At 49.8% G+C, this 12,456-nt stretch overlaps 2 protein-coding genes across 3 annotated transcripts in view; both read left to right on the forward strand.

Annotated features, from left to right (window-relative positions):
- The window catches only part of LOC143955452 (uncharacterized), a 233,242-nt gene that overhangs the window by 203,491 nt on the left and 17,295 nt on the right, over window positions 1-12,456 (forward strand). The window contains exons 10-12 of the mRNA XM_077465496.1: window positions 6,974-7,192; window positions 7,266-7,404; window positions 8,072-9,297. Of these exons, the coding sequence (XP_077321622.1) occupies window positions 6,974-7,192; window positions 7,266-7,404; window positions 8,072-9,297 (1,584 nt within the window). The remainder of the gene's footprint in view (window positions 1-6,973; window positions 7,193-7,265; window positions 7,405-8,071; window positions 9,298-12,456) is intronic.
- Window positions 2,343-6,896, forward strand: LOC143955985 (uncharacterized). Of its 2 annotated transcripts, none has more exons than XM_077466110.1 (3): window positions 2,343-2,411; window positions 5,714-5,828; window positions 6,321-6,896. In XM_077466110.1, exons 2-3 carry the CDS (start codon window positions 5,733-5,735, stop codon window positions 6,669-6,671), a joined length of 447 nt encoding a protein of 148 aa, XP_077322236.1. In that variant the 5' UTR covers window positions 2,343-2,411; window positions 5,714-5,732; the 3' UTR covers window positions 6,672-6,896. The 2 variants fall into 2 exon arrangements, with proteins under 2 accessions (XP_077322236.1, XP_077322237.1); XM_077466111.1 differs by lacking the exon at window positions 2,343-2,411 and adding an exon at window positions 3,465-3,595.

Below are 12,456 nucleotides of genomic sequence, written 5' to 3' on the forward strand. Positions count from 1 at the left end.
CACCTTGACCTTTGCCTTCGCCTCACCCCCGCCCTGGCTGCTAGTTTGGATTTCCCTGTTATCAGCCTCAGATTGAACTTTGGATTACTCTTTGAACTCTGCCTGCCTTTTCAACCAGGGATTTGACCTTGAGTACTCCCTGAACGTTGTCTGCCTTGAACCAGGACTGCCACTGGACCGCTCTGCCAGTCTGAAAACCAGAAGTACCAATTTTGCTGTGCTTAGCTTCGACGTGGTACCCAGGCACTATAGCATTATGTTTAAGACCTGGAGCAACTGCGTAGCGGTAGGCCTGCTTGCCTTATGGGAAAGCGGGCAGCTATAGGTGAAGAACACAGAGCCAGCTATAGTGCCTGACTATTAACGCTAAGGGGTAAGCGTGACACCTTGGTCCATGATTTGAACAGATGTTCCTTTTAACATGTGGTCAAAAAGAAGATGCCACTGTCCGGTTGAACAACCATGTTGGCCTCATGGACAGCATGTAGTATGTATGGAAATGATTGAGAAGATAGCTTCCACAATCACAGCCAAGCAGTCCAGTCGTTGTTGCTGATTACATTATTGTGTGTTAATTTGAGGGTTGATGTTACTTTTAGCCCCGGCTCTGTATTATTGTCCCAAGTGGAACGTCCCAATTTGTCTGCTCTGCTGAAGGTTTGCTTTGATCTGTCCACCTTTTCAGTAGGTGGTGTACACATGGCCGTGGTCTACATGATGGCCGATCACAAGCCGATCCTCATGATAATCACCCATAATAAAGATAAAGTGCCATAATACAGGTGGGGGTAATCTAGTGATAAGAGGTCACTATATATAATATACTGTATATCATATTGCATATCATATTTCAATGAGGGTTTCATGATGTCTTGTAGATCTTGGTGAAATATGTGAAGAAAAGGGTCCTCCCTATCGTTGCCACCTCATCCCTTTAAACCCGAACACATATTAATTACACAGGTTCTGAGGCTGATTATGGTGGTAATTAAACTCACTTGGTGCCTTACCTTCAATTAATTAGCCACAGAACCAGTGGTGTAACTAGAACCTTCAGGGCCCCGATGCAAGAAACCATAAAGGGCCCCCCTGAACCCCAGCCAGGGCCCTTACCTCCGAGTCCGGCGGTGGAACTCCAGGGCGTGGTCATAGGTATGACCTTTGTGAGCCCTGTAGTTCCACCACTGGTATCAGTAGTTTTTTTGCCCCATTGGGGGACTGTCCCTAGGCAGGATGGGGTCCCCGTCCCCAGAAGAGATGAGGTCCCTTTCTCCAGGGCAGATGAAGTTACTGCCCCCAGGTGAGAAGGGATCCCTGTCCCCAGGGGAGGTGGGGGTCCCTGTCCCCATGTGAGAAGGGGTCCCTGTCCCCAGGGGGAGATGGAGGGGGTATGTAATAGTGTGTGGGGGATGGGGTCTTCTCACTCACCATGACAAAGCTGCAGGCCGCGCACTCATCAATGTTGGCCTGGGCTCCATCCAGTGTGCTGGACGGGTGATCAGCATATCTCCCAGAAAGACCTTTCATCATCTGTGTATGACGGGGGAGGAGGGGGGCTGGCAGACAAGCCTGCAGTGTCCTCCGGGGGGCTCTCATAGGGCTGCACTGCATCTGTGTGCTTAAAGTTTGTTTACCCGGGAGAAGTATGCAGTGCAGTGTGGGCCGGACTCGGGGGGGGGCGGGACTCTGGCTGGGGAGAACAGACATCGGACTGAGCGGCAATGCATGGAGCAGGAGAGGGGTACTCTGAGGAGCCGGCCGAGGACACAGGTCATGCGGGGAATGCACAACTAAAGAGCAGCCAGTGCGATAGTCGAGTGTGAAGCTCTGCTAGTCACCCTCCACCTCCAGCCACCCGTGTGCATGGTGCACTGGTACCCCTAGCTGCCTATGCTGCTGCCGGCCATATGTAGAGGGGGCTGCATGGGCCCCCTGCATCACAGGGCCCAGTTGCAGTCACGACTTCTGCACCCCCTATAGTTACGCCCCTGCACAGAACCTGTGTAATTCATATGTGTTGGGGTTTAAAGGGATGAGGTGGCAACCCTAGTCACCTTCCTGTTATTGGGGCAGAGCAAAGAACATTGTACAATTAATCGACTCAGCTTGTCACATAGACTAGGCAGTATTTCTCTCCCCCCCCCCCCCCCCCCCTTGGTGGGAGTGGAGATGACCCCCATCTATAAGGATATATAGTCCACAAGGCCGTGTTCACATTACGAGACGTTTCTCTGGGCTGCAGTTCCTCTGATCTCCACAAGGTGGTGATCTCACTTCTACCCAGACAGGAAGTCTCTATGGTAGACAGGAAGTGATGTCAGGTATAAATAACAAGTTTCCCCGGGTGAGGGGTGAGAGGTGAGTCAGGAGGAAGTAGAGAGGAGACGTCGCTGGAACTGGCAGCAGAGGAGGTAATAAGATCTTATTTTCTATTTACACCGGTTGGGTCCTCTTTTATTGCCAGCAGACACGACTACGCCTATATCTGTAGTTGCCTCTCTGTGTGTGTGTGTATTATTATTATTATACAGGATTTATATAGCACCAACAGTTTGCACAGCACTTTACAATATAAAGGGATTACAGTGCAGTTACAACTATGGTTGCCACCTCATCCCTTTAAACCTGAACACATATGAATTACACGGGTTCTGTAGCTGATAAAGGGGGTAATTAAACTCACTTGGTGCCTTATCTGCATTAAATCAGCCTCAGTACCCGTCTAATTCATATTTGTTTGGGTTCAAAGGGATGAGGTGGCAACTAGGGATGTGCTCAGGCGTGTTCGCATGCTCCACGTGCAGAACCCGCCAGGGAAGTCGGCGCAGCGCCGCGCGAATGACAGGCAGTGAGACATTGCCCGATCTCTGCAGCCGCGCATCGGGGGAAAGTCCCGCTGCCTGTGATTAGCGCAGCGCTGCGCCGACTTCCTGGCGGGCTCTGCACGTGGAGCATGCGGACACGCCTGAGCACATCCTTAGTGGCAACTCTAGGTGGCCAACACGTTATTTTGAACTCTTTGGTGGCTCCTGGTTTCAGTTTTTTATGTGGTTTTTCTTTTTCTTGCTTGGCCCTTCCGTCTTCCGTAAGCCTTTGGGTCTGCATTTAACGCACGAGTATTTTCATCACTTAGAACCTATGGGCTCGCAATTAAACATATGAACCTTTCCATTAACCACTTGCCGCCCGCCCTATAGGGAATTGACGGTGGCAAAGTGGTTTCATAATCCTGATCGGACGTCATATGACGTGATCAGGATTATGAGCCGCTGCGCGCCCCCGAGGGCGTACATCGCGGCGATCGTTGTTGCGGGGTGTCAGTCTGACACCCGGCAACTACGATCTCGGTAAAGAGTCTCCGACGGAGACTCTTTACCATGTGATCAGCCCCGTCCAATCACGGCTGATCACAGTGTAAATGGGAAGAGCCGGTGATCGGCTTTTCCTCACTCGCGTCTGTCAGACGCGAGTAGAGGAGAGACGATCGGCTGCTCCTCTGACAGGGGGGGGTCTGTGCTGATCGATTATCAGCACAGCCCCCCCGAGGATGCCCACACTGGACCACCAGGGACGCCACCAGACCACCAGGGAAAAGGTAATCCTCCCTAGACCACCAGGGATGCCAGTCAGCACAATGGATGCCAATCAGTGCCCATAATGGATGCCAATCAGTGCCCACAATGGGCAGCACTGATTGGCATGCATTATTGTTTGGCACAGATTGGCATCCATTAGTACAGTATAACACCAATGCCGCCTATGAGTGCCCACCTGTGCCGCCTATGAGTGCCCACCCATGCCCATCTGTGCCGCCTATCCATGCCCATCTGTGCCGCCTATCCATGCCCATCTGTGCTGCCCATCCGTGCCGCCCATCCATGCCAATCCGTGCCAGCTATCAGTGCCAATTTGTGCCACCTATCAGTGTCCATCCGTGTCGCCTATCAGTGTCGCCTATCAGTGCCGCCTATCAGTGCCACATATCAGTGTCCATCAGTGCCACCTCATCAGTGCCACTTCATTGGTGCCACATCATTGGTGCCCATCAGCGCCGCCTTATCAGTGCCCATCAGTGAAGGAGAAAACGTACTTATTTACAAAGTTTTGAAACTGAAACAAAAAAAAACATTTTTTTTTTTCAAAATTTTCGGTATTTTTTTATTTGTAGCGCAAAAAATAAAAACCGTAGAGGTGATCAAATACCACCAAAAGAAAGCTCTATTTGTGGGGAAAAAAATGATAAAAATTTCATTTGGGTACAGTGTAGCATGACCGCGCAATTGTCATTCAAAGTGCGACAGCGCTGAAAGCTCAAAATTGGTCTGGGCAGGAAGGTGTTTAAGTGCCCGGTATTGAAGTGGTTAAATCAGTAGTGAAGTCTGAAAAAAAAAAAAAAAAGTAACCCCCCCCCCCCCCCACAAGTTAATGACACCTCACCCTAGCACATTATGGCAGACTTACCTGTGAAAAGGTCTCTCCAATGGTGGGCTGTCACATTTGCCAGGGATATTCGTTCTTCACCTGGTCTTTCTTCTGGGCTCCAGTCGTTTGAAAGGCTGAGCCGTGATGACTTCACCACCGCGTATGTGCATGGGAGTCACGATCGTGGCTATGGAGGGAACACTGTTTGTGCCCTCCATCCCAGAGCACACCGGCGGTGTCACCGGCTGCAGAACTCGTGACTGTATCCTAAACATGGTTAGGGGATATTCACTGTACCTACAGGTAGGCTACATTATAAGCTACGTTAGGCTCCTTGGGCCCAACAAAAACCACAAACTCCAAGGTCTGCAGACTACGTGTGTTCTCATATTCTGGACATATACTGTCAGGAATCAGACTGAGACAGAAGTACATTTAAAATCACACTTGTTTATTAATAAAAATGAAAAGGTAAATAGAGTAAGCATAGTCAAAGCATAGCCAGAGTTCAGTACCCAGATGGGGTAATCGGCCAAGCCAGAGTTCAGTACCCAGATCTGGTAATCGGCCAAGCCAGAGTTCAGTACCCAGATGGGGTAATCGGCCAAGCCAGAGTTCAGTACCCAGATCTGGTAATCGGCCAAGCCAGAGTTCAGTACCCAGATGGGGTAATCGGCCAAGCCCGAGTTCAGTACCCAGATCGGGTAATCGGCCAAGCCCGAGTTCAGTACCCAGATGGGGTAATCGGCCAAGCCAGAGTTCAGTACCCAGATCTGGTAATCGGCCAAGCCAGAGTTCAGTACCCAGATGGGGTAATCGGCCAAGCCAGAGTTCAGTACCCAGATGGGGTAATCGGCCAAGCCAGAGTTCAGTACCCAGATGGGGTAATCGGCCAAGCCAGAGTTCAGTACCCAGATGGGGTAATCGGCCAAGCCAGAGTTCAGTACCCAGATCGTGCAGGATAAGGAGCCAGAAGGGATGTCAGCAAAGCCAGCATTTAAACAGAACCGCAGGAGATGGTTTCTTGTGACGAGACCAAAGCGAAGGCAGAGATCAAGTGAGCTAGACAGCTTTAAGTAGGCAGGACTGAGGAACAGAATCAACAACAGCTGCGTAAATGTGGAGAGAGATAGGAGCTGGCAAATAGCCGATAGCTGAGCGTCCAGCTCAGAGAAGGAAGGGCTGAGCCCGGCCCTGACAAGTACAGAGCCAGGAACTGCTGAAAGTAACATCAACCCTCACAATAACTCCCCATATATCCTCCTGATAATTTTCTGATATCTGTCTATAGGTAAACCTGTATAGATCACATGACCACATCACTGAGGATGGAGGAGGACCGGAGTCACATGACTGAGAAGATACTAAACCTCACCCTGGAGATCATCTACCTGCTGACCGGAGAGGTGAGGAGGATTCTGGGAGGTCACATGACATCACTCTTATCTCTATTAATAAAACACAGACCTGACCGGAGAGGTGAGGAGGATTCTGGGAGGTCACATGACATCACTCTTATCTCTATTAATAAAACACAGACCTGACCGGAGAGGTGAGGAGGATTCTGGGAGGTCACATGACATCACTCTTATCTCTATTAATAAAACACAGACCTGACCGGAGAGGTGAGGAGGATTCTGGGAGGTCACATGACATCACTCTTATCTCTATTAATAAAACACAGACCTGACTGGAGAGGTGAGGAGGATTCTGGGAGGTCACATGACATCACTCTTATCTCTATTAATAAAACACAGACCTGACCGGAGAGGTGAGGAGGATTCTGGGAGGTCACATGACATCACTCTTATCTCTATTAATAAAACACAGACCTGACCGAAGAGGTGAGGAGGATTCTGGGATTCTAACATGATGTTCCTATTGGTTCCCCAATACAGAGATTTCCTCTTGTGAAGTCCGGTGATCATATGACCATCACAGTGCCTCCATGTGACTCCCTAAAACCTGAGAGACACAACATGGAGAAGATTCTAGAAGTCACCAAGAAGATGATGGAGCTGCTGACAGGAGAGGTGAGGAGGATTCTGGGAATTCTGGGACATTATCCAGTAACAGACAAGGGATGTGTCTGGATGGTGACTGTATCATTGTGTGTGTCAGGTTCCTATAAGGTGTCAGGATGTCACTGTCTATTTCTCCATGGAGGAGTGGGAGTATTTAGAAGGACACAAGGATCTCTACAAGGACGTCATGATGGACAATCAGCCGCCCCTCACATCACCGGGTAAGAGGAGACTTTATTGTAAAGGAGAGAGCAGTACGGAGGCTCCACCTAGATCCCCCATCATCTGATAAACACATAGAAACAATGTATTCAGTCAGTGTGTGTGTTTCCTACAGATGGATCCAGTAATGGGAACCCACCAGAGAGATGTCCCCGTCCTCTGTATTCCCGGGATTCCACACAGGAAGATCACACCATCCCCCACCATCATCAGGTAGATGAGGAACAATCACTGATACTATCATTAGGATCTGTACATTATCTGCATTGTTACCATTGATGTCATTTTTATTATATATTCAGAGTGGAAACCTGAGAGATCCTAAAGTTGATGCTCAAGAAGAGTGTAAAATGGCGGATGAGCAGTATAGGGCGATGAAGGAGTTTTTTGAAGGAAACGCGGATCTGTATAAGGATTTCATGATGGGGCCACATAATACCAGGAACCCACCAGAGAGATGTCCCCGTCCTCTGTATTCCCGGGATCCCACACAGGAAGGTCACACCATCCCCCACCATCATCAGGTAGGTGGAGTTGAGGGTCGGGAACATAAAGTGATTGAACAGTCTGACATGTGGAGACATTTTGTTGGTTCAGGTTGAAGATCTGATTATCATGAAAGTTGAGGGTGAAGAAGAAGAAGAGAGGTATGTGAGGGATGATCAGCAGTCTATGGAGGAGGATGGAATGACGAGGACATTCATAGAGGAGGACACTCCTACAGAGATCAGCACAGGTGAGCCATAACATTCTCTTCTCTTATCTCTGCTCTGTTACTGCTCACTGATTGGTCCAGAGTAGGGATGAGCATACAAACGTAAGTTTAGACCAAACCTTTGCTGGCAGCTGTGGCATCCACAGAGAACATCTCCTCACTCATATCTACCTGATCCAGATCAGGTCCTATGACTGAAGAGGAGAAGAGTCCCGGCTGGTTGGGACCTCCACAGAGAACATCTCCTCTCTCATATCTACCTGATCCAGATCAGGCCCTATGACTGAAGAGAAGAGCCCCGGCTGGTTGGGGCCTCCACAGAGAACATCTCCTCACTCATATCTACCTGATCCAGATCAGGCCCTATGACTGAAGAGGAGAAGAGTCCCGGCTGGTTGGGAGCTCCACAGAGAACATCTCCTCACTCATATCTACCTGATCCAGATCAGGCCCTATGACTGAAGAGGAGAAGAGCCCCGGCTGGTTGGGGCCTCCACAGAGAACATCTCCTCACTCATATCTACCTGATCCAGATCAGGCCCTATGACTGAAGAGGAGAAGAGCCCCGGCTGGTTGGGGCCTCCACAGAGAACATCTCCTCACTCATATCTACCTGATCCAGATGGGATCTTGATGGAAGTGAACTAACCCTCTCATATCTATTGATGATGTTTTTCTATTTTTCCAGGACACGCCATGGAGAAACCCTCGAAGGATCTCCTCACTTTATCTCCAGGTTGTAGAATGGGAGATGAGGACATCACGGGAGATTGTGGAGGAGAAAAGACAATGATCTCCTCTATGGATGGTGGACTTCACAGTGTGGATAGACCATGGAGTCCCTCCGACTCCAAGCAACCTCGTACTGGGGGGGATGGTGCCGGGATTCAAGAGGAAGAGAAATTCTCCTGTTCTGAGTGTGGGAAATGTTATCCACGGAAATCAGACCTTGTCAGGCATCAAAAGAGCCACACAGTTGAAAAGCCTTATCCCTGCCTCGAGTGCGGAATTAGTTTCCTGTGGAAATCAGCGCTTGTCATACATCAGAGATCTCACACGGGGGAGAAGCCGTATTCCTGCCCTGAGTGCGGGAAAAGTTTTTCACGAAAATCAGAACTTGTCATACATCATAGGTTTCACACGGGGGAGAAGCCGTTCTCCTGCCCTGAGTGCGGGAAATGTTTCTCATGGAAATCAGACTTTTCTACACATCAGAGGTCTCACACGGGGGAAAAGCCGTATTCCTGTCCTGAGTGCGGGAAATGTTTTTCGCGGAGGTCCCATCTTTACAGGCATCAGAGATCTCACACGGGCGAGAAGCCGTATTCCTGTCCTGAGTGCGGTAAATGCTTTTCCCAGAAGTGCCAATTCTCTGTACATCAGACGGGCCACACAGGCGAGAAGCTGTATTCCTGTCCTGAGTGTGGGAAATGCTATCCAAGGAAATCGGACCTTCTCGTACACCAAAAAACTCACACGGTGGGGAAACGGTATCCCTGCCCCGAGTGCGGGAAATGCTTTTCGCAGGAGGCCTATCTTGCTGTACATCAGAGGTGCCACACAGGAGAGAACCTGTATTCCTGCCCCGAGTGCGGCAAATGTTACCCAAGGAAATCAGACCTGGTCAGACATCGAAAACTTCACACGGGGGAGAAGCCGTATTCCTGCCCAGAGTGTGGGAAGGGTTTTTCACAGAAGTCCAATCTTTCCAGACATCAGAGGCTGCACACGGGAGAGAAGCCGCATTCCTGTCCTGACTGCGGGAAATGTTTTCGTCATAAACTTTCGCTGGACATACATCAGAGATGTCACACGGGGGAGAAGCCGTATTCTTGTCCCGAGTGCGGGAAATGTTTTACAGATAAGTCCAGTCTCTCCAAGCATCGGAGAACCCACATAAGCCTTGAGGTGTATTAGAGCCCCCAGTCCGGGAAATGTCTTCTCCATGAATCATAGAGGTCTGGAAGAAGCAAACCTTGGTGCACACATTGATATTTATAATAATATAAGAAACTCTTCATCAGAAAATAAAGGTTACAAAGTTTGCAAATCTGTTTGGCTTTCTTTTCTACAAGAGAGGAACGGGGTGTGGGGGGTTGCTAGGTTGCTATTGGTTCATGAGTCCCTCCTGCAGTGTAGTCTGAGACTGTCAAGTTCAAGAATGTGTTATCGTAAAATCATGTAATCTTGGGAGTCCTGTTCATTAAGGAAATTGTGGACCAGCTATAACAGAGATTAAGTGACTTTTAGTGTATTCCTATTGCATAGAGATGAGCTGCAAAATACTACTACTTTTATTTTTTATTTATTTTTTTATTATTTTTATTTTGTTTTATACAATACATATCATAACAAGCCACACAACGTGGGCTGCAACCGGCCACAAACTTGCTGGTACACTACAAAAAAACAATACAACGTAAAAAAGTTCTCCCTTGCTCTTCAGAAGAAACTGAGAATAGCAGTAGATTGTCAGTCATGGTGGTCACATGACCAGGGGCCCGTCCCACGCCAAGCTCCCGAGATTGTCAGTCATGGTGGTCACATGACCAGGAGCCCGTCCCACGCCAAGCTCCCGAGATTGTCAGTCATGGTGGTCACATGACCAGGAGCCCGTCCCACGCCAAGCTCCCGAGATTGTCAGTCATGGTGGTCACATGACCAGGAGCCCGTCCCACGCCAAGCTCCCGAGATTGTCAGTCATGGTGGTCACATGACCAGGAGCCCGTCCCACGCCAAGCTCCCGATCACCAACCAAAAAAAAAGACTGGGAGCCCTCCTTGATTACCCACTTGCCCACCACTTAACTATAAATATACAGCATTACTTTGACGTAAAATCCCGGGATTGTGGCAGCAGCTAGCTGCCACATCCCCCGGTATCTTTTTATTTATTTTTATTTTTTTCAATGGGGTGGCCGGTGTCCCATCATATAAGGTCCCCCATCAGATAGTGTCCGCTGTGTACTGCGCATGCGCAGTACACAGCAACACAGTGTCAGGTCACCTTGAGGCGAGGGGACAGGTGCACACCGTAGGGATCAGGAGTGCACCGCAAGGTTGTGGGCCCTATGGCTGACTGCTGCAGACGGGGGACAGATCCCACTGGGGTTGGAGCATAAGATTCCTTGGGGCGCGGAGTCTAAGAGCCAGCAGGTGTTCACCAGCGCCTCTTGTGGTGAGGATGGACTTGGCTGCAACTGACTCCAGGTTGCGACCCCCAGGGTCCCCCAGCTCGCACCCACAGTAGGCAACAGGAGGATAGGGATGGTGAGGGACAAAGCCAAGGTCGGGGCCACAAGCAGACAGGAATAGTCAGGGACACGCCAAAAGGTCAGGATCACAGGCAAACAAGGATAGTCAAGGACACGCCAAAGTCGGTAACGGAAAACAGTAGCAGAGTACACGGCAGGAAACAGGAAGCTAACACACAAAGGAATACACAATGGTTGATCAGCACTGATGGCCTGCAGTGCACAGGTTAATATAGGGCTCCCTGATAGGGCCTGGGGTGGAGCCATGCTTAGAGGAGAGGTTATAAAAAACCCCAGGTGGAAGTGGCTGGCCTCTTAGGCTGAAGACATGAGAGGAGGTAAGCAAACAGGAAGATCACTGCATAACCATGACACACAGATTCCGAAAATAGCCGAGGAATGAACGGTGCCTGCGCCGTGAGTCCAGGTTCTATCCCCACCATCCAAGTGGACATAGAGTAGGAATAAAAAAAGAGCCGAGCGCAGCGAGGCCGAGCCCGAAGCGTGCCGAGCGAAGCTCGCCCGCGGGGGGCCCTCTAATTTTCCGAACCCTATGTCCGCTTTGATGGTGGGGCTACCACCTCCACTTACGGCGCAGGCGCCGTTCAGCTTCGGAGATTTTCCGAAGCTTCTTCTGCCCCGTACTGCGCATGCGCAGTACGGGGCGGATGCTATATATGATGGCAGGACACTATCTGCCAGAACACCGGATTTCAGATAAAAAGTGATCACTTTTATAGACGGCAAGAGGGGTGCTTCTCCCTGCCCCTCCTGTCGCTTCTGGGTCGTTTCCGAGCTTACCGGAGCCGTCGGTAGGGTTTACACCTTTTTTGTCAAGCCAAACCCGAACACTTTAGCAGAACACAGCAAATTTTTATTTTTAGGTAGACTCTGATGTAAAAGGGGGAACTCTGATGTAAGGGGGTTTCTGCTCACCAAACTTCCCACTTACATCAGAGTTCCCAGCACCCCCCCCCCCCCTCGAAATTAAGGTTCCCAAAGCTCCCCCTTACATCAAAGTCCACACAGCGCCCGCCCCCCCGTACATCTGAGTCCTCCTTACCTTAGTGTACTCACTTGCTTGGAGGCAGGAGAGAGAAGGGAGGGAGGGGAGGAGACTTCAGAGACAGACATTTTGATGGTGAGCTCACTCACCCGAGGATGGAGGCTCAGGCATCGCCACCTTTCATCCACCATGTATCTGCCGGTTGCTGAGCTTCAAATTTTCCAGCCCATGCATCCCTTTCCTGAGGCACAGAACGCCGGGGATTGGAGTGTAGGAGGGCAGACAGTGGGGTAGGGGCGGGAGGAGGAGGATGAGCAGATCAAGCCCTCTCTCCTCTCTTGCCCGTGTATGGGCCCATGTGCACACCTATACACTTAGTTACTTGGAGAGCCACAGTCTATTCTGAATATTGTGTCTGCGGGGTTTCAGGGGGCCTAAAACCCCAACACATGATTGAAAACCCGGACTGTCCGGGTGGCAACCCCAGCCGTCAGTAAGCTTGGAAACCGATTTGATACTGCTGATGGCTAGGCAAGAAGTTAAGTGAGGGCAAGGTGGTCCCTACTCGGCTCTATGCCCTTGGAGGACCTGAGCGATCTTTGGTGTCACTTCTTTTTGTCCTTGGGGAGATGACAAGATTTTTTTATTTATTTTTTGCTTTTATAGTCTTTTTTATTTATTTATTTTTTATTGTTTTTATTTTTTTTTTTTGCTTTAAATGGCTCTGCCACCCCCCTTCATGTTGATGGGAACAAAGGCCTCTTCCCCACAAACCCTGGACTGTGGTTCTGGATGTGTCTGCAGACAAGGGGCT

The sequence above is a fragment of the Lithobates pipiens genome, unplaced genomic scaffold, assembly GCF_037356315.1.
Source record: "Lithobates pipiens isolate NorthernLeopardFrog02 unplaced genomic scaffold, aLitPip1_a1.2 Scaffold_35, whole genome shotgun sequence".
Classification (NCBI taxonomy): domain Eukaryota; kingdom Metazoa; phylum Chordata; class Amphibia; order Anura; family Ranidae; genus Lithobates; species Lithobates pipiens.